Source organism: Megalops cyprinoides, chromosome 9, assembly GCF_013368585.1.
Source record: "Megalops cyprinoides isolate fMegCyp1 chromosome 9, fMegCyp1.pri, whole genome shotgun sequence".
Classification (NCBI taxonomy): Eukaryota; Metazoa; Chordata; class Actinopteri; order Elopiformes; family Megalopidae; genus Megalops; species Megalops cyprinoides.
The window spans coordinates 4,437,974-4,465,296 of record NC_050591.1 but is presented as its reverse complement, the minus strand read 5'-3'; the positions used below and the strand labels follow the sequence as shown (position 1 = coordinate 4,465,296).

At 46.7% G+C, this 27,323-nt stretch overlaps 1 protein-coding gene across 4 annotated transcripts in view; it reads left to right on the top strand.

Annotated features, from left to right (window-relative positions):
- LOC118783277 (unconventional myosin-XVIIIa-like) overlaps positions 1-17,203 on the top strand; it is a 103,141-nt gene extending 85,938 nt beyond the window's left edge. For 3 of the 4 annotated variants that reach the window (XM_036537059.1, XM_036537057.1, XM_036537056.1), the window contains 9 exons: positions 1,520-1,636; positions 2,377-2,460; positions 3,866-4,003; positions 5,879-6,064; positions 6,248-6,387; positions 7,556-7,600; positions 11,955-12,077; positions 13,450-14,892; positions 17,015-17,092. In XM_036537059.1, coding sequence (XP_036392952.1) covers positions 1,520-1,636; positions 2,377-2,460; positions 3,866-4,003; positions 5,879-6,064; positions 6,248-6,387; positions 7,556-7,600; positions 11,955-12,077; positions 13,450-14,884 — 2,268 coding nt within the window. In that variant the 3' untranslated portion in view covers positions 14,885-14,892; positions 17,015-17,092. Of the gene's footprint in view, positions 1-1,519; positions 1,637-2,376; positions 2,461-3,865; positions 4,004-5,878; positions 6,065-6,247; positions 6,388-7,555; positions 7,601-11,954; positions 12,078-13,449; positions 14,893-17,014 lie in introns of all 4 variants that reach the window. The other variant, XM_036537060.1, reaches the window with a different exon arrangement.
- The last annotated feature ends 10,120 nt before the right edge of the window (positions 17,204-27,323 follow it).

The following is a 27,323-nucleotide window of genomic DNA, read 5'->3' as shown; positions in this document are numbered from 1 at the left end:
CATTAGCTGAGTCTTCTCACGTTTCTGACAAGATGACTGAAATAATCAGCAAGGAACAGAAGGGAAGTAAAGCAGGGGTGGGTCTGCTGAAAGGGACTCCCATGACTGAAAGCAGCAGAATCACACCATGTTGGAGATAACTAACATAATTAGCAGATGCAGAGGAATCCAAGATATTTAGAGATTTTGGAATTCTGACACATAAATTAAAGGGTGGAAATCAAAATGCTTGATAGCAAAATGTGTATGTTCTATGCAGATTAGCCTGGGCTAGCATCACACAGACTGTGGGTCATTATTGAGACTGAAGTTTAGCTGCGTAACTCTGCACTCATGTGTACATTCTAAATAACAAGAAATTCCTGCCTTCATTACACATTTCTGCATTTATTTTACATTTTTATTGAAATAGCTCTGTTTCATATTAATAAAAATATCCCATTTTACATTTTCCAGATGTCTTTCTGCATCATTTTAATAAGACAGATGACATTGTGTCAGCAGGTTTTAGAAGTCGTTTCACTTCTCAGTTATGTGCTAATGGATTCATTAGCTTTTTATAACATAACCACATTTTTCAGGTCTTACTAATGCATCCTCTGACTGGCTCTTCAGACGCCCGTCTCCCATATTGTTGATGTAATTATTGGAATAAAATCATACTTCTAATTTTGCAAGCGCAGCACTAGTGTAAGCTGTTAATTGGTATACGAACAGTAATTAGGGATGCTTCTGTGGTGTTCTGAAAAACCGTCCAATCAGAGTGCTCCTGCGTGGGTGGCTGCTCCACCAATAGCTTTGTGAGCATGGAAAAGATGTTAGGAGCAGCTTTTGCTTTCATTAGAGCAGGGGCACTTGTTTTCTTACTGTTGATGCTCACTGGCCTCCATGTGGTTTAACCCAGTGATTCCCCCAGTTTCTCTGTATGAGCCCTTCAACTTCATTAATAAGCAGGATTTAATTGCTCTTAACCATAGTTTTCCACTTGGTACTGAGGTCTGGTCGATCTTAGAGTATGTTTGTACCTGTGTGGTTATGTGTTTGCAGTAAGCAAATGCAGGACTGCTGTCACATGTTAATGTGCAGTTTCTCTCTGGTCTGCTGCATGTTAAACCTGTCTCTCCCTCTCCTTCTCTACCCCTTTCTCTTTCCCCCTCTCTCTGGGTCTCTCTCTCTCCCTCCTCTCTTTTTATCTCCCTGCCTCCTTCTTTATCTTTCTTATTTTTAGCTTTTCTCTCTTTTTTAATATTGACGAATAGTAGTATTTGTTGAGATTTGTAGCTTATTGTTTTAAATAAAGGAGGCTTAAAAGTCAAACGCCTCTCTCTCTCTCCCCCATCCCTCTCCCTCTCTTGCTCACATTCTCCTTCTATCTGCCTTTCTCTCTCTTTCTCTTTTGTATTTTTAGTTTTTACTCTCCTTTTTAAAATTGATGGATGGCAGTGTTTGCTGAGTTTTGTGGTAGATTGTTTTAAATAAAGGAGTCTTGAAAGTCAAATGCCTCTCTCTCTGTCTCCAGCTGGAAGAACAGTTGAGTCGAGTGCAGCGTGAGAAGAATGATCTGCAGTCCCGTATGGAGGAAGACCAAGAAGACATGAACGAACTGATGAAGAAGCACAAGGCGGCCGTTTCCCAGGTAACCACACCCACCACCCCCTGTGACCCCTCCTAGCTGCTTCGCCCCTCAGAACATAGCCTGCCTGCTCTTGGAGTTCTGCCCGCCTCTTACTGTGAACACTCTGTGCCACAAAATCACTCAGTAGGGTGGAACCATTCAGGAAAAAATTCATGTTAGGTTTCTCTACATCTTTCCATACCTGTTCATGTGTGTGTAAGCAGCATGTTCACAAAGGGGCTGCCGTACTGACATGTGTGTGTACACCCGCAACACAGTGTTGGTGGAATGCAGGAGTGGAAATCAATTCACTGTAAAACAGCTCTGTTCCACATTTATGAAATTACAACTGGTCCCTGACTCTACTGGCACCAAATGAGTGTGCCCTTTAAAATGCTAAGCAGCCATTCGGTTACGATCGGAGGAACTGAGCACTTCATTTATTTATGAAAGCACTTATCCCAGATATTTCACAGGGATCACGCTGAAATAAAGATTTAATGTTGCACATCAGAAACACAAGCCGCATTTTCCACCGGGGTGATTATTAAATGCACATTTTAATTTATTTTTTAACATTTATTTATTTCTCTCTCTCTCTATGATACAATCTGTGCCAGCGCTGGGTTTGGAAATTGTTGTTTGCTTGATCTTTGTGCGCGGCAAAGATTGATTAAACAGGAGCAGGGTAGTTAATGGTTGCTGGAGTGATACTGGGCCATCTGGTGACTGTCTCTGTGCTTGTCTTTGTTCACTGACAGTCTTCCCAGAACCTGGCGCAGATAAGTGAGCTCCAGAGCCAACTGGAAGAAGCTCTCAAGGAAAAACAGGAAATCCAGGAGAAGGTAACCCCCCCCCCCCCCCCCCCCTCCCAACACGGTCGCCTGCCTCAGATGCATTGTGGGTAAAGTGGGAGTGGAAAGCCACCCAGCCCCCTTGCTGTATCCTGTTTTCATGTCTTTATGTACCAATCGGCTCCTTGAGGAGAAGGTGCCCTTGCGTGGATTGCGGTTATCCTGCCCAGAGGGGAAGCTAACAGCTTTGTTTGTGTTTATTGCGACATGGTGCACGGCTGTGAGGTTAAGTCCCTCAGGGCACGAGTCTCACAGTGGCTCTAAGAGAATAAATCGGGTGATACCCATCTAAGACTCGGGCCTTTAGCGATTAGCCGCGCTGCGGCGGAGAGATGAACCAGGGCTTTAATGCTACTGCTACTGAATCTCTGAGTCTCTTTTCTCAGATGCAAAGCTGCTCATTACCCGTGCTGGCCCTTTTGTCTGCTCTTTCATGTGATTCCAGCGGAAATCGCACTGCACTGATGAAGCCCTCTGAAAAAAAGTGGAAAGAAATGAGGGTCCTCTGTTGCTCTAAGAAAACGCTTTGATCTTAACATCAGTTGCAGAGGAGCGGAGACTGAAGGAGTTTATGAAACATCACTCCATCTCCATTCTCAAAGCACTGTCGATATTGTTATTAAATATGGCGCTATATCATTCCTGCTATTAGAGCTTCATTAAGACAGACTACATGACTGCAAGCATATGGAGAGAACTCAAGCTGCCCAGATATTGTTCTTCATCTAATGAATCAAGTGGCATATCTACTCAAAAATCAATGTACAGAAATCAATTTTCTTCAGTGATATGTTCCGTGATTTTTAAAATGTAAATTCTAGTTATTTTGACATGAAAGAGATGTTCAGAAACACGTTGTGAGTCGGTCAGTAATGGATATGAAAGAGTCAGTGAGTCAGATGTAAGTGGGGCATCGTTTCAGGCCTGAGATGAACTTGTGCTGGAAGGTAGAAGGCCAGTGGTTAATACTCCCATTGAAATGGGATTATTTTTCCAGTTCATTTCAGTTCAATAAGGTAAATCAATAATGTGAACACAAAGTAAACTGCATTTCAGCAGCTGCTCAGTGGAAGGCACACTCGTGTACAGACGGTCATGTCACAAATTGTCTATTCCAGTATTTTGGAGAATGGCTCGACCACCTTTTCCTAGATTTAAGGAATGAATGAGTTTTTCCCCAACAGAATGTGGGGTCTTTGGATCTGCAGTTCCTCATGTAAAACATAGTCAGTCCAGAACTTAGTGATAGTGCAGGCATAAAACTGACGAAGTGACAAATAAATGTTCATTGACCCCTCTGAGGTGGATTGTCTGTTTGGGGATGTGACTGTTGGGTTGTGACTGTTGGTCTGTGACCGTCTGGGTTGTGACTGCGTTTGTGTGCGGTTTCTCGCAGCTCCAGTCCTTGCAGAGTCAGCTGGAGTTCCAGGAGCAGTCCATGGTGGAGAAGTCCCTGCTCAGCCGGCAGGAGGCCAAGATCCGTGAGGTGGAGACCAAGCTGGAGTTTGAGAAAACACAGGTCAAACGTCTGGAGGTGAGTCACGGTGGAGAGAGGTTTGGAGACAAAGAGTCAATCATGTTTGAATGGATGGAGCTGGAGAGCTGACCGTACATGTGGCTGGGAGGGAGGGGGGAATGGGTTGACCATATGTGAGTACATGAAATAACCCTCCCCCACAGGAAAACTTCTCTCATAAGTCGCTTATTACTGTAGGTGTATTTTTTTTTATAATGCAGTCATTTTTGAATCAGTATCTTTTTTATGGAGCTATTTATTATTATTCATTCTGACTACTTCTGCCAATTCGAACATGCAGTTGACTATACTCAGAGACACACACATGCACACACACACATAAACACATACATACACACACACCCACATAGGCCTCCATAACTTGACTTTGTTCCTTTTGCAAAGGCCTTGTCAGAGCCTTTTCCTGACATTACAGCTCTGCATGGATTTATACCACTGCTGCTGGGTCTCATTGAATCAGACCAGTGAATGATGTCTTATGTTTTAAATTTCCTTCTCATCTCTCCCTCTAATGTCTTATTAGAGATATAGTTAGACATTGAAAAATGGCCTCCGATTACTAGCTCCTATCGGCTGAGCTAGTTATTTTTTTTTAGGTATATCCTAGCCTGTCATGGGTGCTAGCTGAGAGGTCTGCTATTGGACATAGGGGAGTGAGGTGTCACAAACATTGAGTGGGGCTACCATGAGTTGTTAATCACTGATCTGTGCCAACCAATCACTGCACTTTCCTATTTATGGCAAAACACTATGATTTGTTGAAATATTTGAGTTACTGTTAACATTTGGTATCTGTACCCATTTTGGGGTTTTGTCAAGGCTCGGGCAAGGACTCAGTCGCAGACCACCGTGCATAGATGTCCGGGCAGAAGTAATCCGATGCGCAGATCGTAAACAGTATACAGGCAGGGTCGAAAACCAGAGAGGCAGTCCGTGGGAAAATCCAGGAAAGGGTAAACCGGAACAGGCAGGGTCGAACAACAGGCAGGCAGAGAGATCGGGCGAACAGAACAGATCGGCAGGCAAAACTCAGGTCGAAAAACGGGCAGGAATAAGGCAACAAACAGGAAAAATTGCGGGGATGAAGACAGTCAGAAAATGAACTGCTACGAACTAGCAACAGGACAGGGAAACGCAGGGCAGATATAGGGCAAAGCTGACAAGGGGATGTGAAGCAGGTGTGCAGGCAGGCAGGTGAAGGCGATGAGCAATCAGATGTGCGGAGAACCGGGCGGGGAGCAGGGCAGGGCTAAAACACAAGAACAAAAGCACATGGATGGGGAAAAAACAAAAACACAACGGCTAGGGGGCGGGAGCACTGACAGGTTTAGGAAGCCTCTCCCAGCACTAGCGTTTCCAGAAGGCAGGTAGAAGTTGGGTAGATAGATAGATTCCTCTTTCAGGGGGAAACAAAATTAATGCTTGATCATGCAGATGTGTTTATCCTTAATCTGTGTACTGTCCCAATTAGAATGAACAATAAACAATTTCATGTATTACTGATTAGCACTAATTTGAAGTATGCCTACCCTGTGGTTATGAATGGATCATTGTTTAAGTCATGTTTAAGTCATGTTACGGAACCATGATTTAATTGACGAATATTGTTGTGGGAAATTGTCTCCATTTTTTCATGGAGGTCGTGGGAAGCCATCTAAAACTGTTGTACTGTGAAAGAGAGAATTCCCTCAAAGCATCAAAGTTAAAAGAATGTATCTGCTATGTAACACTGTGTGATTCATGTTCTTTATGAAAGAGAAAAGCCATGTTTTCACAGGGTCGCATTGTGAGATGACTCTTGCAACCCTGTCAGCGGTTCTGTGCAGCAGAACCACAGTGCATTCTGATTCGGTTCTGACTGTGTGTCCGCAGAACCTGGTGGCCCGGTTGAAGGAGAACCTGGAAAAGCTAACAGAGGAGAGGGACCAGAGGGGCGCTGCAGAGAATCGGGAGAAAGAGCAAAACAAACGCCTCCAGCGGCAGATTCGGGACATCAAGGAGGAGATGGGAGAGCTCGCCAAGAAGGAGGCAGAAGCCAGCCGCAAGAAACACGAGCTGGTGAGCAACTCTGGTTTGAACTGGAGCCAGCCCTTCTGTGGAGCCTGGAGACCAAAAACTCCAGTGAACCTGTTGTGTTAGGAAGGCAACCCTCTTCTATTTTTTAGGGCTCGAATCCTTTTCCTTTTTGGTGGGGTGGCTGCTAAGGGGGATGAGTAGGTTTAACGGTCTGCCCCCTGACAGGAAATGGATATTGAGAGCTTAGAAGCAGCCAATCAGAGCCTCCAGGCGGATCTCAAACTGGCCTTCAAGAGGATTGGAGACCTCCAGGCTGCTATTGAGGATGAGATGGAGAGTGATGACAACGAGGATCTCATCAACAGGTATGCCGTCCCCTCCATCCTATCTGTGCCTCCCACTGTCCCCTGTCACCAGCGCAAACCCCTTTCTTAGGGGACACATTTGACTGCACTTGTTATCCTATACTGGAACTGGCAATGTATACCATAGTAAAACTATAGATCAACACAGAAATGGAACAAAGACCCATTTTCCTCCATAGAACTGGAGCCAAGGTGTTCATCATAAGCTTTTCTCACAACCAAGGGTATAATGAGCCAGACTGATTGCAGCTCTACAGTGGGAAAAGGGTATAATGAACAAGCCTAGTTCCAGCTCTATAGTGGAACAGGTGATTAAATGAATGACTCAATCAGGCTCAAGGTTCTACCACAGTAGGTGTCAAACAGTCTCTGGCGGGCTGGTGTGTGTGTTTTTCCTCTAACCTGTGCACTTAATTTCTTAATTATCCCAGTCATGTACTCCATATGTCATTTTTTGTTAAACAGTACATGACTTTAAGATCACGCTTGTGAGCCATATTAATTGCTAGTTACAGATTAGGCCAATTAAGCAAGGGAAACTGATTAGGTTAAAATGAACACACACACCAGTTCTCCAGAAACTAAGTGGCGGTGGAGGCAGCATTGAATAAAGCGGTCGGAATCTGCTGTTGCCAGACCCACCTGTCTTTCCACTGAGGCCGATGTGCTGGAATCAGCACCTGTTATTTCCAGTGTTTAATCTCGTTCCCTCCTTCCTATTAGAGGAAGCTGTCCCACTTTAATCTTGTTTTGTGCTGCGTTTGCTTGTTTGTTTATTTTGCCAGCTTTCTCTCAGTTTTGATTGGCTCTGAGCTGTTTCATCTTGGTTTTGATTGGAGTGGAGTTGTGTTAGCGGGGGCTGTCCCAGGGAGAGATCCTATCTGTTCCTCATTGTAAACAGCTCTGAAAGCCTTTGTGCCGCATCTCCTCCGTCTAGCGGGAACAAAGAGGGAGTCACAACAAGAACGAAGCACAGTGCTGAGTTACCGGCCCGTTTAGGGTCATCTCGGCGCCCGCGCACCATTCCCGTTTCACATGCTTTTATTTTTCCCTTTAATGTTATGTTTCCTGTTGGTTTCCTTTCATTTTATGTGTTTTCTCACTTCTTTTTCTGTTTCTCCTTATTTTCCTTTTTTGTGTGTGTGTCCCTCCATCTTCACATGGCCAGTCTACAAGACATGGTGGCCAAGTATCAGAAAAGAAGAAACAAAACGTGAGGCTGCTGCACTCATACACCTTTTTATTTTGGTGTTTTTATAAATATTTACTATTTTAATCACCTATTGCCGCGGATAAAGATGCAGTATTCAGTAAGCTCAAAAAAGATGGTGCCTACCATTAGTGCTGCTTATGTTCTCCTCAAGCAGAGATGTATGTATGATCCTTAAAAGCCCTCTGTCCTTGTGAGGAAAAGGCTGAATGCACATTGTAATATAATGTCCAGAATAGGTCCTGTCAGTATATGAAACTTGAGTTTGACCTTTCTGGGAGGTTATAAGTGGATTAATGCAGTACAGCTGCAAAATGGTGGCTGTCTGGGGAGTGTTTGGAATTACCTCCTGAAAAATCTCATCCTGTCAGTTGAAGGTGGTGAAGTTTTTGTGAGAGGTGGTGAAAAATGTGAGTAATGTAATGAAAGCTGATGGAAAGGTCAGGACCAGAGTACTGCTGCATCATTGTCCGCGAGTTGCACGAACGCCCTCATGCCCTCACCATGTCAGGCCTCCTTAAGCTCCTCCCCTTCCCTCGCATGGAACCGCATGCCGCGACACCCGCATGACCCCAACTGCGTGATTTACCAAGCCAAGCCCCGCCCACTCACCTCCCATCATTCTCACGCCCATCCCACCCCTACTCTGCCCACCAGCGTCCCTCACCTAGAACGTGTTCACCTCTCTTACCCCATCACACAAGCAAACAGGTGATATACAAAACATCCGTTATAGCCAGCAGTATCCCACCACCAGGTAAGTGTTGCTCCTCAAGGAACCTTTTGATACTGGCGTGGGCCACATCCATATCAGATCCACCCCCCCCCCCCCCCCCAATAGTGCATATACCAGGATGCACCTGGGTAGCATTGGGTATCTGTCCAGATGTGACTGTGCTGTGCTGGAACAAAGAACGAGACAGAGCACCAGATTATTCCACTGTTTGAACATGTGATCAGAAATCCAATACTCGGGTCAGTAGTTCAATGATCATTAATCAGCCAAAAAATGAGGAAGAGAGATTTATCAAAAGACTTATCCCTTCTCATCAATATTCACAAAGGAGAGCACAAGAATCCTGCACAAAATAATAGATAACTCATTGATATTATCATCTTCGCTGCCTGAAAGTGAGAGTGAATGCTGTTGTCTCTGCAGAGAGTCATTATTTATACAGAAGGAACTGGGGGTTTAGGCAGTGCTCAGAGAGGGGAGGCAGGCACAGAGTAACCCCAGCTCTCTCTCAAACTCCTGGAGCACACAGGAGGGCCTGTTAAATTTTTCAGGCCTCGGTCCAGAGGTTAATGTGGCGTGGCCAGGTGATGGGGTTATCCCACAGGTAGGAAGCATGATCCTCTTTAATCTTTCAGATCCTCTCTCAGTGATGGATCTCTTTCAGGGCTCTCCACTGAGAGCACCCTTTTTCTCTGGGGCCCCATGCAACGCTGCCCAGAGCGCTGACCCCTGACCCTTTTCCTCCATGATCCTCAGATTATGGTGGAGAGCGCTCCAGATCTTCCTCCTTGTTGCTTTTCCCGCTCTGGTTAACTCCTCTCCTTTACTTCCTCTGAGAACAGTTGCTTGGAAGGGTACGGCAGGCCTTGTGGGACCAAAAATCCCCGCCCATTTGCTGGGGGTGGTGGATGAAGACTATTTGTTAATTATGAGCGTCTGGTTAGAGACGCTCAGATGGGCAGGTGCTGCAGGCGTTTCAGCTGTAGCTCTCTTGAGTGTTGAGCCTCAGTATGTCTCCCTGCCATGCCCAAGGCTGAACAGCTCCACTGTCTCCTTGGCAAACGTCAACTCTCCCTACTGATGGTTACCCGGTAACAATGCTGCACGCCAGTGTCAGTGTTAGGGAAAGTGGCTCAGTTAAAACGGCGTTTATATGAACTGTGTCGCTCATCTGTCTGCCGACATTCATAGGCCCTCTGTTTATGGAGCCTGGAGAGCTGGGGATGGGCGGGTTGTATCGATTAGCACGCCTCGCCAGGTGAATACCCAGGCTGCCTCACTGCAGAGCGGCATGTGTTTCTGATTTTTGTCAGGAACAACATCAACAATAACGGAGAGAGGGAGAGGGGGGAGAGAGAGAAAGAGAGAAAGAGAGAGAATGGAATGGATTGATTTTCTGAAGAGTGAGCAGCTAAACATGAGCGCACAGGCACAGAGAACCAGACAAATGGAAAACGAGAGACGCTCTCAAGAGAGGGAGAGAGAGAGAGAGAGGGAGAGAGAGAGAGAGAGAGAGAGTGAGAGAGAGAGAGAGAGAGGGTGGGGCCTTGCTCCGAAGACCTCTTCCTCTTCCCTTTTTTGAATTTTAACACTGATCTCTTTTCGAGTTGGCCGTTCAGGAAGGTTCTACATTTCAGTAAAACAAACGCGGGAATGAGTTTGAGCCCCCCAGGGGGAACAGCTGCATTCAGGCTGTTCAGTGTGCACGCTGCTCAGAGCATGTTTATGTGCAGGGAACTGAGGCAAGAGGAAATCCATCGGCCCTAATGATAAATGTAACCCTCTGCAACAGAGATATACAGGCGATGCAGGCAGATTGTCACACGCAATTAATGTCCCCCCATGCTCTCTCTCCCTCCTGTGTACTCCCTCTGGCCTCAGGACCGCTTAACTAATGGTACACAGCCGGGGACATAAATTGTGTGTGACACCATGTGTAAAAAGCGGTCGATTACAGAGCCACCGCCCCCACCCCCCAACCCCCCCGCCCCCCTCGCCCGTCCAGGAGGTGATACCTCTCTGTTTACCCAGAGATGTCCCAGGACGGGAGGGGCAGAAGGGGCTACGGGGCCCATTCATCACCCCAGATCTCTGCGGTGATCTCCGGAAGGCCCGGGCGGCTTTGCGGAGACAGGGAAAATTAGAAAAGTGGCAATGTGAAGAATTGCTGATGGGGGGCGGGGCGGTCAGAGACAATTGGGCACCTTCGGGCACCTGCGCAGTGTGAGGAAAAACCCTCACCTTGGGAATGAACCCTGGGGTGATCCGCACACCCCTCACACAGGCAGAAGGAGGATCGGGGGCGAGAGCACTTATCGTTTGGGTTCTTACTTTTCCAGACTTTAGCCCCTCCACCCATTGAAAGGTAAAGCACGCAGGGGCTGTGGGAGCCTGCGTGTTTTTGCTAATAAACTGCAGGCAGCTTGTGTTTGGGGCTCAGAGTTAGCATCGACGTTGGGTTTCTGATGCAGTGTGTATGTGGGAGTCTGTGATGCTCCGATTGAGCGCGGAACTGCGCTCCCGGCAACCCAGAGCGAGTGTCTTTCTGTAGTTTACTCTCTGCTTTTGGCAGAGGCGCAGTGTCCTCCACATTCCTGGAGAGCGCCCCACAGCCATTCAGAGCAGCTTGGGACAGATGAGGCAGGATGACTTCAATCTCCCCCCAAAATGTAAATCTCATCATTAATCCTGGGGAGGTTCCCTGGCCTAGTGATTCCTCTGCCTCACTGGATGTTAATGCGAGTGAGCACTTCTGTACACATTTACATTAATAACCAAGCAATCCTCTGACTGCTCTTCTGTATGTGTGGGAGTACGTCAGAACACCATGGCGGCTTCTTCCCTTCAATCACATTGTACAGTAGATTTATGCATTATTCTGTTAAGAGTTCTTCTGCATTGTTGAGAGCTATTCCTCTACCATCACACTAGCCTTATAGGGTAATAACTAATTAAACCACGGAAAGACCGCTGCCCCACCAGAAGATTTAGAGGCAGGCATCGAGAGTGTTTGCTCGCCCACGGTGTCTCGCTTGTAATATTAACTTGTAACTGTTGTTGTGAACACCTTCATGGGTGCATCAAGCTCTAGAACATGCCTAATGAGTGCTGTGGGCTCTTTAATCCTCTATCAACCCTCTGACACCTCCTCCATTCGATCCTCAGTGGCCTGCCACCACACCAAAATAATTTAAATAGAAAACAGTTCAATTCCCGAGCCGAGCGCAGAACTATTTGTCAGAGTTGAAAGCATTTTTTTTCCAGGAGAGTAGATAAATGAAAAAGATTAAAGTGAAAATCCCTGCAGTTTTTTCTTGCCTCGTCATGGCTGTCCTCCCTCTCCCTCTCCTTTATGTCTGGTCTGAGCCAGCATCAGAATGGCCGTGCCGTCCCTGCTACCTACAACGCCAAGCGGCAGCACCTCTCGCGGTGTGAATGTTAACGCGTTACCCGGGTAACCCAGTGCATGGGCCTGTGTCCTGCTCCCCCCAAAACCACCTTTTCCCCGTGTATGGCATTACTAACACCCCAACCTGGCATTCATCACGGTCTAATTCCGACCTCCCCCCCTTCCAACCTCCACCCCCCTCCTCCCCCCACCTCTCTCCCGCTCTGTCTCAGCGAGGGGGCCTCGGAGACAGACTCAGAGGTGGACGACCGCGTAGACGGGGTGAAGTCGTGGCTGTCCAAAAGCAAGGGCTCCGCAAAGAACCTCTCTGACGACGGAAGCCTTAAGAGCTCAAGGTCAGTAGGGGGGTGGGGTCGCATCCCTCCGCCCCCCACCTCGATTAGATTTAGCAACAAACCGCAACCCCTGACCCTGGTCTTCCCTATCCCTTAGCTTTGGACAAACCCCCTCTCTGCTACAGTCCTTGGCCAAAACTATACAAAGCAGTTAGAAACAGTGCATTCAGACTAAACGAGCCAAAGGGAGAGAGGTAGTGTAATGTGTTCATTATTCCAACTTGGTTTTTTCTCCACTGTTGCCTGTCTGATGTCAGCCCCCCTCCCCCACTCCCCAAATCCCACTCCACAAGTTTATTGGGCATGGTAGCCAGCTGGCATACCTACCTGCACCCTCTCAAACACCCACCCCCCAGATTTATAGATCTGCCTTCTGGCTAATGGCTTGTGTGGCCTTGTGCAGATCTCTTTCCTGGAAAAACAAATCCTCCCCCATCAAAACACCTACAGCTTTTCAAAGCTTTATTCAGATGCTGGCTGTTTCTGAGGGACACAGCTCAGGCTGTGCAGCCCCTCCCCAAACTCTCATAAACCGCAAGCGGATGCTAGCTGCCCGTGATGGACAGGGAACGCAACAGGGGTGTGCCCATGTCAAGACTGTCCAGAATGGGGCGCATCAATGGCAATCAGCTCCTTCTCGAAACCCTCCGGGAACAATCCATTGCAAGTGGAATGTTACTTGGGTGCCAGTGATGTTGGCTGTCACATGCTGTCACTGGTGAAGTGGCTAACGCAGCGTGTGGGAAGGCCCTGGCCGGACGACGTCACAACGTCTCCGTGAAGGAAGCGCTGCTCACCCCCATGGCTGGGCCACCAATAAATTGTCAGTGGCTGCATCAGCCATCTGACAGTTTGTTAAAGTTCATCCATCTTCATGCTCCTCCTCAGGTCCACCCATCCCCAGCGTGTTGCTTTAAGGGCATCAGATTTTGTTTAAATGGATCTGATGAAAATGAGCTCACGCATTTTTCACGAACACATCGCTGAGCAGAAATTCAATTTCATTAATTTTTTTCTCCCCCTTTTAACTTTTAATTAATATGTTTTGTTTGCTTGTTTCATTTATTGACTTGGAAGTTCCGAAGGCCCTGAGCATTAAAATTTCAAAGCTCCGCCCATGCTCTGGCAGGGGTTTGAAGCTTTAATCATTCCATTTCCCCTCTTTTTTTTCCAACTGAAAACTGCATTACATCTTTTTTTCTTATACTTGTCCTCAACTGTCATTCTGCTCCTTCCTTTTGAGTTTGTCATTCATCCATCATGGCTTCTCTTTCTCTTCCTTTCCCTTTCTCCTTTTCCATCTGTGTTTTCGTGCTCGCCCCCCCACCCCCACCCCCACCCTCCACCACCCCTCCACCATTCTCTTCCCCAGATACTCCACAAACTTGGACGCCAAAGAGGGCAAAGAGTGGAAAGAGGGTAAGGAATGGAAGGAAAGTGCTAAAGAGGGGAAGGAGGTACAATCGAGCAGGCCTGTGTCTGTAATGAGCTCACTCAGCTACAGGAAGCGTGGCACTCTCAAAGACTCCGTAGGGGGCGTCGGAGATGAGGGCTCCCTCCTCAGTTCCCTGAAGGAGCATCGGGACTCCCAGGATCTCTCCTCCCTCCGCAAGAAGGCCAAGCCCGGCGAGGACCTGGATGACCGGGGCTCGGTGATCTCACAGGCGTACTCTGAGGCGGCCAGCTGGGCGAGGCAGGGGCGGGGCAGCTGCTGGGCGGACCTTGACAAGGATCTGTCCCTCCCCTCACTGGCACCGAGCCGCGCCTCCACGCGCCGGGGCCTGGATGGTGAGGATGATGGCGCGTCCACCCTGAGCTTCGGCCGCTCCAGCGCACTCAGCTTGCGGCGCAGCGTGTCGCAGCTGGAGGACGGGCAGCGGGGCGATGCCTTTGGGACAGCCACCAGCCCTGCCCTGAGCCGGCGGTCACTGAGCCGCAGCCCCGGCAGCTTGAGCCGCGCCGACTCCCGCCTCTCGCTGTCCCGCAGCTGCCGGCTGAGCGAGCTGGATGACTCCCTGAGTGTGGCATTCAGTGAGGGCCGCTCCGCTGCCTACAGCCCGCACTCGACGGGGCGGAGCCTCTCCGTTCCTGCCCGGGCCCGTGCCTCCTGCTCCCCCTCCATCGCCGGGGATGACCCTGCTGATATCTCCGACGTCAAGCCCGTCAGCCATCGCAACTACCTGGACCCGGACCTGGAGGCAGCCATCAATGAGGTGCTGAGCTTCAAGCCCATCAAATTCAAGCGCACCAGCCTGGAGGACTCGGAGCAGGAGGGGGAGGGAGGGGGCGGGGCCGGCAACGAGGAGGACGGCCGAAGGAGTGTGAGGGGCGGAGGCTCCTCCTCCTCACTGCGGCGCTCTGCCTCTATCGCCGACTTCTCCCGGCCAATCAGCAGCTGTTCCACCCGCAGTGACCGCAGCCGGAAGGGCAAGAAGAAGAAGAAGAGGAGGAGCCACAGCTCCGATGACAACTCCTCCCCCGACAGCCGCCGCAAGAAGGGCTCCAAGAAGAAGGCAAAGAAGTCCAAGAAGTCCTCCAAGAAGAAAGAGGCGAAGTCCTCCTCCGACTCTGAGTCCTCTTCCGAGTCGGAGTCAGCATCGGAGTCCAGCTCAGGGGCGTCCACCATCTCCTACCGCAGTGGCGGCAGTGTGAAGCGGAGGCCAGGCCAGCAGGCGTCGGGCTCCGAGGGAGAGGAGCCAGTGGCTCCACCTGAGGACCGCCCCCCCAGCAAGAAGGAGGTGAAGAAGCACAAGAAAAAGGTGGACAGCGTAATGATGAAGTACCTGTACAGGCCCGACAGCGACTGAGCAGCACAGTAGGTGTTGGCCTGGTGTGGGGCATGTCGCTGGCATGGCGTGCCGTGGCCCCTGTGAATGCTGGCTCGTTTATCCGATCTGATTACTTCACTTTAACTCTAATCCCACTGCCTGTCTCAAGCCTATCTCTCTTGTGTTGGGAAAAAAAAACCAAACACAATCACCAGAATAATCCCCTCAGACATGGATCCACAGCTTGTTAGCAGTGGAATTTCTAACTGCATGTCTTTTTTTGTGTGTGACAATGGCATTTCATTCAGTGTTGCCAGACAATTAAAGCAATGAATTTGTTTATACTGTCTGTGTAGCAGCCAGGTTAATGTTGTACAGATGAATCGGTGTTTCTCTTGTAATTCTGTTAGGAGTTTGAATCTTTGAACAAATACTGTGGAAAAAAGGCTTAAGAGATTTTTCCTGTGCTTTCATTTAAATGAAGATTTGCTTTGAATCAGAGGTAAAATGCATGGGAGGGTGACTAACCGTGACTGAAGTACCGGCGTGATTTATAACCCTGTAACAAAAGCCAAAACAACAAGAGCTTAAGAGCGAACAATTAAGAGAGCCACCATAGATTTTTCCTGCCAGCCTTGCACTGAGCTGCTGATATAATGAAGCTGGGGCATTGATTTACATAGCCGCCGAGTAAATTAAAGATTCACGACTGGCAGCAGTTAACCTGAGGTTTGCATTATTGAAGTAGTGTGACAGTTAAAGGCCTGTTCAGAGGGGTCTAGTTTTCCTCGCGTTCACGAGGTATCCCCCTTGACTTTTTACTCACCTAGCTGACCTCAGACCTGTGTGAATGTGTCAGCCAGAAAGGTTTGGGACCGTTTTGCTGGCTGTTTCGCTCGCTGCTTTGCAGCTCTTCCCGCGGTCTGTGACGAGCCACAGCATAATAAAGCCGTTTGCTGGGAAAACAGCTTGAAAAAGACGCGGAGAGAGGAAACTCAACTTCAAAGCATTGGCAATAAACTTAACAAAAACGTAACCAGATGCATTTCCTAAAACCAACAGCGCGATATTGTTCAGATTAAACAGGAAACGTTCTATTTAAGCAGCTGCACTGACCAAATTGTGCTCATCAGTGTATACGTATGCTTAACGGGACATTATGGTGCTCTTCCGAATATGTATGTCTGTAAATAAGGTAAGCCAAGGGCTGGAAATGCTTACCAAATTGATAAGAAAATCCCTAATCAGACAGCGGTGTCTTGGCATATGATGTCAGTGGGTTAGGCTACGAATGACGATCCGTATAATGGTATAAACTATTTCCTGGTGTGGAAAGATACAGACATACGTACTCACGTGTGAGGTATAGTACCCTGGAGACGTCAGGAACAGCGGTTCTGCGTGATAAGTGCAGAACACTCAGTTCTGAACCCTCTCACTTTTTATCAGGAGCCAGGGAAAGTTTTCAGATTTTTTTTTTTTTTTTTACTATCAGGAAAGAGGCTCTTTTTGATCTCCAATAATTACAATAATGGAAACATTCATTTGTATGCTAATTACATTGAAACGATCTGAAGATATTGTATATAAGGAATTGAAATGAAAACACAGATTAAACACTGTTTCTTGCATCGTTTTCATCTGTAGGCCAGCGCAAACCTAAAGGTTCTGACAAAAACTAGTGTAACATCTTGAAACACCGGGGCTCAATAGAGACCATCCACTACACTGGGAGTGCTCTCAATCTGTAATGGCATTTTACGTTTACCGTGGACTGAAAAGACCGATCCCAATACATAACGCGATCCGTGAACAAATTCCCTAATTTATAGCCATATTTTCAGCGCAATTCGTAAAAACGGGGTCTCAGGCCGATATGAGATACAGTTAGTTTTTCGGGTTTTTACACAAGGGTGAAATGTTCTGCCACTCCGCATGACTCCATGTCAGCATTGATTTCTGAGCCTGCCAGTTGTGGCTAATGTTCGCTCTTTCTGCTAGAGTGGCTGAGTGTGGATCTTCACTTCCCGACTGAAATAGAAAAACTAGGGAAGAATGCTTAATATGATGGTGGCCTACAGCTGAGCAATTTTGACAACAAAAACGTATGTATGGGTGAGGATGCCCAGTGACTCTGTGCGTTGTGCTGACGGTTCTCTCTTTCCTCAGCCCATCCCTCGGTCGAAGACGCTACGCTCTCGACAGATCTGACGAAGAAGAGGAAGAAGAGGAAAAAGAAGAAGGCGGCGCGCACCACTCCTACCGCTCACGATACACCCGCCGGGGCTACCTAAGCGACAGCGACAGCGAGGGCAAGCCCTCCGAGACGACAGCGTAGCGGCCACGCCCTGCCTGCCCCCCCCCAAACCAAACATACACCCTACACACGCGAGGACAGTGTATCTTCCTTCGTACTGCTGCTCCGCCATCAGCAAAACAACAACAACAACATTCACTCAGGCGGCGAAGAGAGCAAGGCACCTCGCATGTCATTTTATTAGACTCATAACCACTGCACTTCTTAACCCTGAAACATAGAATTGTGTTTTAGTTTGTATGGTATTTTAATTATTCTACAACCTATACTGAACTGAAAGCTTTAAAAAGTTGTTCTTTTGGGGTTGCTACGATGCACCAGGTTTCCAGAACTGTGTTTTTATCTCGTCTTTTCTCGACCTCCCGACTCTTTTCTCCCCTCTTCCTCTCACAAAGTCTGACCATTCATGGACTACCCCGCAATTCTCTTTCAGACAACTCATGGGTCAATTTTCTGCAGGCATCCTTTAATGTTGCTGAGCCAAAGAACGGTTTGTGTCATCGGAATAGTGTAGCTGTAATATAGCCTAATAAAGTATAGTCGGGAAAAGTACCGCGATGCCTTTGTTGCAAGTACATGTGTACACTGTGTTAGTGCTGGTTTTCTTCAAATTTTCAAGCACAAGCGTCGGGGAGACATGCCGTTGATTTAAATGTAACGTTTTAAAATTCTGCAGCTGAGTGGAAATATTCGCTCATCATCAACCGCCGAACAACGCTTGCTCGCAGTTTGCTTTCTTTCATTTTGTTTTGTGGATACATTGCTGTAAGAAGAAATTGATGAAGGGAATGAAGGGACTTTTAAACACATGGTAGAGTGCTTCGTGTACTGATGAAAACACATTTGATGCTTGAAAAGTGATTTGCTTGTTGCGAGTCGGAGAGTGCCGCGAAATAGCCTACAACGGAAATTAAATTCCGAGGATTTTGCGTTTGCTGTAATTCGCTTTGAATTTCATTCTATTTGATATGGATTGACTAAGTACTTGCAGGAATGGTGTTGGTAAGAGTCTTTGGCTCAGACGTTTTGCATTGTGTATTTTCTTGTGGACTCTTCGTTGAGTGTTAAAATTCTGCTTTGCAAAGGGAATGCACTTCTGTTTTCTTTCTGTACTCAGTTCCTTCCAGACATCGCACTTCTCACATACTTAACTGAATATACACTATATGGCCAAAAGTATGTGGACACCCCTCCTAATTATTGAGTTCAGATTGTTAACGGGTGCATAAAATCAATCTCCATAGACAAACCTTGGAAGTAGAATGGGTCATACTGGAGAGCTCAGTGACTTTAAACATGGCACTGTCATTGGATGTCATCTTTGCCACAAGTCGGTTCACAAAATTTCTGCCCTGCTAGATCTGCCCCACTCAACTGTAAGTGCTATTATTGTCAAGTGGAAGTGTCTATAGGAGCAACAACAGCTCAGCCATGAAGCTGGTTGACCACGCAACTTCCACCAACTTACAGAGTGCTGAAGCGCGTAGCACGTAAAAACCGCCCATCCTCTGTCGAATCACTCACTACAGAGTTCCAAACTGTCTCTGGCTGCAACATCAGCACAAGAACTGTGCGTCGGGAGCTTCATGAAATGGGTTTTCATGGCTGAGCAGCTGCACACAAGCCCAACATCACTATGCACAATGCCAAGCGACGGCTGGAGTGGTGCAAAGCACTGTCACTGGACTCTGGAGCAGTGGAAACGCGTTCTCTGGAGTGATGAATCATGCTTCACTATCTGGCAGTCTGATGGATGAATCTGGGTTTGCCAGGAGAGCACTACCTACCGGAATGCACAGTGCCTACTGTAAAGTTTGGTGGAGGAGGGATGGTCTGGTCTGTTTTTCAGGGTTTGGGCTGGGCCCCTTAGTTCCAGTGAAGGGTAACATTAATGCTACAGCATACATTTTAGACAATTGTATGCTTCCAACTTTGTGGCAACAGTTTGGGGAAGGCCCTTTCCTGTTCCAGCATGACTGTGCCCCTGTGCACAAAGCAACGTCCATAAAGACATGGTTTGACGAGTTTGGTGTGGAGGAACTCCAGTGGCCTGCACAGAGCCCTGACCTCAACCCCATTGAACACCTTTGGATGAATTAGAACACCAATTGCAAGCTAGGCCTTCTTGTCCACTATCTGTGCCTGACCTCACAAATGCTCTTTTGGGCACAAATTCCCACAGACACTCTCCAGAATCTTATGGACAGCCTTCCCAGAAGAGTGGAGGCTGTTATAGCTGGTTTTGGAATGGGATGTCCAATAAGCTTATATAGGTGTGATGGTCAGGTATCCACATACTTTTGGCCATATAGTGTAGTCTGTGAAATCCTCTGAGATTCCTTGAAGTGTGTTGGTCTTACTGTATGTATAACTGAGCATATACTTTCACGTTGCAAAAAAGCACAAAACTCCAAACATCTCCTTTTTCCATTTCAAAGATACTGGACTGATAGGCGTCTGATTGGTGTCTTTATAAGTATCTATGATTTGACAACATCTATCGAAATACTGTAGAAGTAATCCTTACATTGTCATGGAATGGCAAGATTCCATTGATGTTGTGACTGGGTCGGAGATGTTTTTATAGATAGGCATTTTCTGCACTTCCCGAGACAGTGGGTTTATCACTCCAACATGTTTTCTATGTATTCAACTTTAATACGAAAAGCAAGATTGTTTGACGATCATTATTTTCTATTGCGGCTTCATAAAATAAACGCAAAAATATACACGCGGAGGTAACGTTACAGGCTGTACACATTAAGATATATATAAATATATAAATATGTGTATGTTATCTTTCAGAATAGTTCATGTTTATTTTCTTGAAAGAAATGGCCACTTGTTAAAGTAATAATTTTGCATTACAGTTTAATATTGTAAATAAATGACGGTGATTGTTTGAGAATCGTTTCAGAATGCTTTTCTTCATATTTTATTTCCTTTCCGTATATTTTGAAGCACTTGGATGAAGCACTGAGTTGGTTTAAAGTCATTACATTGATTTTCCCAGGTTCTTATACACTATGCATATTTTACAGTTAGTCATTTAGCAGACACTCTCATCCACAGCGATTTACTTAGCGCATATAGGACCGATTGACAGTGGTGTAGATACTGAAATCGTTCATAACACAATGAAACTATCATTGTATGACACAATGCTGCAATCAAGTGCCCCTGTGAAGAGAGTGACATAAAGTGAGCCCAACACAGCAGTGCTGTAATGGCAATAACACGGTGCACCAGTTACCAGGAACCTGTGGCGCTAAAGAGTGCTAGGAGAGAGAACAGCCTGAGTTCGGGGAACTAAGATGCAGTCTGAATAGGTAGTATGCGTCCAGGTGACAGTCGTGCTACCTGATATTGCCAACTTGATCCACTGCTGGGAAGAATGGAGAAGATCCCTGACCCTTATGTGTGACTTTGCAAGGGGAAAAGCGTGCGGCGAGCAGCGATGTCGGGTTTGCGGATATTCACAGACAAGGGCGTAGGAGAGTTTGTATATGTCTATATACATAATCCCGGTCCTTAAAAGAGGAATGCTTTTCAAACGACTGTAGTTGCGAGCTGTGTCGTCCCAGTCAAACTGCTGTGTCGACGAGCGGGAGCCCTGAGTTATTTTCGAAAATAAAAATCTGTTTAATGGGTTTACTGTGCTTGCGGTCGTCGTGTAACATGAATTCAACGTATCCATCAAAGCAAATTTTATTTAACGTACAGTAGTTTCAACAGTACATAAACTAGCTAGCTAATAGCCTAGGCTACAATCGCTGTTGTCAAATTATTCAAAAGATGGCTAACGTGAAACTGGTCGCTAAATAAATCCACACACGCCTATCACTATCATCTACCGTACTTACAGTAGTCTTTTCTCCAAAAAACATCTAATGTCTGTTTTTTTTTCTTTTCCCGGGGGGGCGGGTCCATGTTTAAGGCTTAGGTTCAAGTTGATTGTTCTTGCGTGTTTTTGATAGCCTAATGATCCAGTCAGTAAAAGTGGCGCGCTCACAAAACGTGATCAGGGAGAACGATTTTCCGTTTCCAAATTAAACTTTTATTCTAAATTTGCCGGTTGTTGTGACACGACTACAAATAATGTTTTCACTGGTTTAGAGAAATTAATTTATATACCACAGACCCAGGGGCGGAGCCGATGGCTCGTTGCAGAGGGGGCGAGGACATGAAGTGGGCCGTTATACAACCCATTATAGGCTGTATGTAGATGCAAGACAGATCCAAAGGGAAATTTACGGAGACGGAAGGGCGGAACGGAGAGAAATGCGGATTACAATGAGGTGTACTATTTCAGCACACCTCATTGCGTGTGCTGAAACACCTCATTTTTAAATACCGCGGCTCCGTCAGCCGTGACGGCGATGGGAAATAAAACAAGATAGCCGGCGATCGCCTTCTTCCCATACTTTGGGACTCGAACAGGGCGTAATTTTTCTCTTTGTTCACTTACATAAGGATACCAGACAGCGAATAAAGTTTTCTGTAACTCTGTTGTGTCTCTGCCCATTCAAAATAGCTAAATATCGCTGCTCCGTCGGCAGTGACGGCGATGGGAAATAAGACAGCCGGCGATCGCCTAGTTCCCATACTTTGGGACTCGGACAGAGGGCGTAATTTTTATGTTTGTACACTTACACAAGGATACTGGACAGCAAATAAAGTTTTCTGTAACTCTATTGTCTCTGCTCATTCATAATAAATACTGAGGCGAGAAACTTAGCTATGGGTCGGTCGAAACCATTACGCCTTCAGTCTGACTTTTTTCCGCAATGAAGACACACCAACAAACTTTATTCAAAATATTCAACTAAACAACAAAAATGCATGTTCAGTCAGGCAGATTGGGCCCTTTGTAACCGGATGAACCGTGGGCTCCGGGGCAGCCGCACCTGTTTTATTGGGGAACTATTGGGGGGGGGGGGGTGTTCACAGAAACACCGTAGGCCTACACTTCATGTTTTTAAATGAAAAGTGGGTCACGTCCATCCTCTCAAGAGAGTGAAATGTAAAATGGATTGGCCCTTCATTTGTTTGTGTAAAGAACAGCTCCTCAATACACAACAGTGGTTGAAGAGGCGGACTAGCGTGGATCGTGTTTCCGCAGCCAACACGTTATGATTATAATAATTACTCTGCACATAACCGGTGCTTGGGAAGCTGGCGCTACCTTCAAACAACACCTGTGTGTGCAAAGGCAGTGTAAATCTGTTCGCTATTGCATCGGTTATGATATGCATAACAGATGGTGAGCGATTTGCGTACGAAGAGAATAACATAAAACATTGAGAACATCACAGCGCAGGCAGATTACCGGATATATATAGGCCTATATAGGACAACACACATACACACACACGTTCACAGTGGAATTTATTTGAGGAGCTGAATGGTGGAAAGAGGCATGATCAATCAAGTAATCGATATTTAATCTTATATAGTGTGGCGCCATAGTAAATGGCTCTATACATTGAACTTCTCATTTAACTCTCATGGTAACCACTGATGTAGACTCCTGGTGCGCGGAGAAATTATCCTTTTAAATAATGTGACTTCGGCTTCAAGCGTACCAGACAGGAACGGAGAAATGAAAATCAAAATAGGCTTAGTTGGACTGGAGGAGAAAATCTGAATGTTAGTGCCATTTTTAAATGAAAAGACGTCGGACATGTGCTTCGTGGAACATAAATTCTTGGTTGTAGCTATTTAAACAATCAGAAATTGACGTTATAGCTGCTTTACAGCAGTGCTTCAATTTAACGGTAACCTCTCCAGCACTGACCCTAAACTCTCCCTTGCATGAACTATCGCACGCTTGTGATTAAGGGCCGTTTTGATACACGATTATGTGAATCACCTGAATTCGCATTCTCCCGTCATATTTCAGTAAATGTCCCAATTCCTAAACAAGACAAGTTCATTTGTAAAAATGGAAAAACACGTCTCGCTTTTCATTATTATAAAGGCACTTTCTCATTAATCGTACGCACATGAACAGACACTAATTAAGATTTTTCGTCGGCTGGTAGAATATCACCTGATAACAGAACAGAAAGGTTGCCTTTAATAGGTTGTTGGACGTCATGAATTGTATTCTGGGCACCGTAGGTCCACTCACTCTGTTGTAAGGTAGTTTAAAAACCCCCCACTGGAGCACGGAGGACCAAATAAAGGAAGCATGGCAAATTTCTTCCTGCTCCTGCTGCATTCGGAGTCACGACTGCTGGGGTGGCCACATTCCTCTCGCGCAAATACGTCGTGCACCACTCTCTCCATGGAAACGGGAGCACCCCAAGACAGCTTCGAACCCGACTAGCTCCACTGAGACCTCTGTCTGATTCTGCACAATTATCTCCCCAAGCAAAAGCCCATAGTTACACCCACGGGATCAAGCTCTGCTACATGTGAAAACTAATTGTTCAGCAGATGGCACGTAACATGATTATTTCCATATGCACTTTGAAGTAAATACCGATGTTAATGGCTAAGCAACGACAAAGAGTACGATTCAACATATTACTAAGGGTTCATTAAAACCGTTCAAGTCCCCAGCAACTTTCCTCTGCTTTAATGGATCCTTATTTCATTTCAACTCAAAACCAAGTCTAATCATGATCATAAACTTAAAAATATATATGAAATAATGTAAAAATCGAAATTGATTAGTCATTAGTGACCTCTGTGATGCAGTGACACTTGGTTCCCATGTTATCAGTAGTACTCAATGTTCTCCTTTTGAATTTATTTCCCTGCAGTTGACTTATCTGGGCTTAAGTTCCTTAAGACTGGAATGTCATTCCATTCTCCCTCCCCTCCGCCCCCCCACCTTCTCACCCTCTGTGCTTCTTCATTGTAAATCTCACAGGCCTCCCACACACTGAGTATCCAGCTGCTGCCTGCCTCAGTTTACCTTAACTAATTTCATACGCCTGCAAGGAGTTTGGTGAACTGCATACTGTGGGGATGAAATTCAGATGGCAAGGGCAGCTCAGGTTTGAAATAAGTGGTCTCTCTAGATGTCAACCCTGCCTGAATTCTGAATGCAAGTGTGTATGTCCTTGGATGGGTGTATGAAGAGATGTGTCAAATGATGAATCAGTCATTGCCACTGTGTTGGAGGCTGTGCCCGTGGTTTTGAGGGGTTGGAATTTGGGGGGGGGGGGGTTGGGGGCACACTGACAGTGTGGGAGGGATGTTCGCATACGTCCCACGGACGGCATGGCCACTGCAGTGAACCTGTCACGGCCCATTTCTCTGCCCACCTTTCGACCCCGCCCCTGCGGCTCCATCTGCCAGCTCACGTTAGCATCCACACATCCTGCCATCTAGATCACCGCGCCAACCTGACCCTCCCACGCTCAGCATGCACCCATTTCTTGTGTGCACATGAACACTGACTCGCACCAATGTCTGGGCCACACATCCTACCAGAACAGTGAAATCAACAGAGGTGACAGTATGTCTGTGTGTGTGTTGGTGTGCTAATGTGTTGATGTGTGTGTGTTAATTACTGCTCCAAGTAATGTTGCCGTGGCTTAAATGGTTCATATCAAGGCACCATGTCTGCCCGAGCCATTTGCAAAGTCCTTGATGTGTGCCGTGCTCTCTGGGGGGTCAAAATGTCGTCACTTCATTTGACATGAGTTACTAAGCACCGCCTGCCAGCAGTGCCCGAACAGCCGGCGATACCCAAAATGAGCAATCTGTCACCAAGTGGTGCATACTCACTCATTTATCCTCTTCTGCTGTGGGAGGGGCTGCCCAGTGTGTTCTGATAGGAGGCGGCCCCTTGATTCACACCCTGCCTCCAGAGGGAGTACAAAAATGGAAAGCTGCTGTGCCTCCTCCTATTAGGACTAGCTGAGTGAACACAGGGTTCACCGAGCCTCTGCGCATAAATAAAATAACTCCTGGCAGGAATCTCAGGCGGCCATTTTGGTAGGTTTTCTGTGTATATGCTAATGCCTCCTTGACACAAATGATATGAGGATGCCAGAGGAGGGGAAAAGAAAGGAAAGCCTCTGTAGCATTGGACACATTCATAACCATTTCAGCGGATCACCCTGACAATGGCAACGAGCTTGTAAGATTCACGTCTTGTGAGAAGGCTGCACTTAAATTATTTGTTGCAGGCTATACTTGGGCATTAAGACATCTTAATAATTCAACAATTCAGCCAGCTATCTAAATTCATTTGTGAAATCTGACAGCCTTCCGAGCATGCTAGCCAGCTTGGAAACATGGCAAGCGATATCCTTTACAACAGGAAGAAATGCTTTATAGGGGCACTGTTCAGATGGAATGTGGTGACAAAGGAGACAGAGTCAATTAGCATGCACTTCTCATATTATTTGAGCCAGGAAAGAAGCAGAAGACATTAACATCACTGACAGTTTTCCTGCATTTTCACAAGTAGCTACAACATTTACATGCAATGATAATATATGATTTGGCTTAGGCCATTATTCAGCCCACCATTTAGGAAGTGGGTGGTTTGTCTCTCTGGAGCTCGACAGGTTGGTGTGCATTGTGAGTGTTTCATGAGCAGAGAGCTCTGGTCACAGTGAAGAGGATACGTGACTACGAGCAAGTCAAAGTGCCCTCCCACACTCTCAGGCCAAGCTCTTGTATGTGTCCTTGAACTTTGCCTGTGTTTTGCAAAGCTTTGAACTGGAGTTGGCCAAGGACAGAGCTGTGCTTCTGGGTGAGAGAGCGAGACAGGGCCTGTTATTTAAGGCCTCTATGATAAATAAAAGAAGAATTATTAATCTTTACCATAAGAAAAGCAAGCGCAGTCCTTGTTTGAGACCACACTGACTGAGTGCAGTGTAGAAGGCAGCCCCCCCCAGAGGTAAATATCCCCCTGTCTCTCCAACAGATTGTCTCCCAGTTCCTCCGGCGAGTGCTGTCCCCCCGGCCCTAATTGAGATGCAATATTCATGAGCCAGAATTATTTTCATGGCACTGGGAAATGCTCTGAGTCGTGGTGGCTGGAGGGCCAGTTGCTGCAGAAAAGTTTGGCGACTTCGCTGCTCCAAGCCAGTGTAGGTCAGCTCATTTCACTTGCAGTTGTCACAGCTGTTTTGGCCTCTCTCTTTCTGGTCCAGTGCGGTGGTCTCCTCCTCTCCCCTCCTCTTCTCACAAATTGCACTGTCTCTCACGCTTATAGGTGGTACCCAGCACAAGGAGGTTCCTCTCCGAATATGATGGCTGAGTTTGGTATTTGTGAGCTACGTGGAGCAGGAGGGTGGGGGAGAGGTGACAGAGTGAGTGGCCGGCCGTGTGTCATCGTCCCTCAGGTGTATGTCCTTTAGCCTCTTACTGTCTGCCATCTTCCTGATGCTCCAGTCCTACTCTCTCATTTGCCCGCCCCCTACCGCCCCCTCCCACCCCCTTATCATCTGCCAATCTTGTATTGTTTGGTCTTGATTACAGCCTCTAGGGTACAGAAGATAATGGAGGTGAAGGCCAGGGGTTGGACCCTGGAGCAGTTTGGCATGTCACAGTGAGGCAGTAATTAAGAATGATTACCTGGGGAAGGTGGTCCTGTTGGAAGTCATATCCAGCTGAGGTTCAGAGGTGGTTTTTTTCATCACACTCCTCTCTGGATTATAGATATGCAGAGGGCATCTGGGGTCAAACGCATACAAAGGCTTGCTGTTCTGAATAAGGGAAAACCTCCCAACAGGGAGAACTGGTCTCTAAGTGCTGGGAAGGACCAGAACATTAGTCCTCTTGGAGTGTGTTATTAAAAATGTTTTTAAAGGTCCATTTAACTTTTCCCGCTCATCTCAAACTGAGATTTCCACATTCAATGACAAAAAAATGAGAGCAAAGGGAGAATAACAGAAAATTTGATAAAAACAGGCTCTATGTCAAATACGATGCAATGTACTTTCTGTCACACCTGCCAATTCACACTTCTGATACAAAATCTGGTTGAGGTGAAAAAGGCTGTAAACCTGATCTTAATGATGGTGATGTACAGTTAAGGGCTGGGCTGTCCAACTGGACACATCTCAGCTTCAGCCTTTGGTGTTTGGGGGAGTTTTCCTTTCCGTGAGTTTTTTTTTGTCCTTTCTAGTGGAAAGGTTGTGCCGTCCTGGGCCGAGACCATTTATAACGAGAGCAGGCAAATTTTAGGGC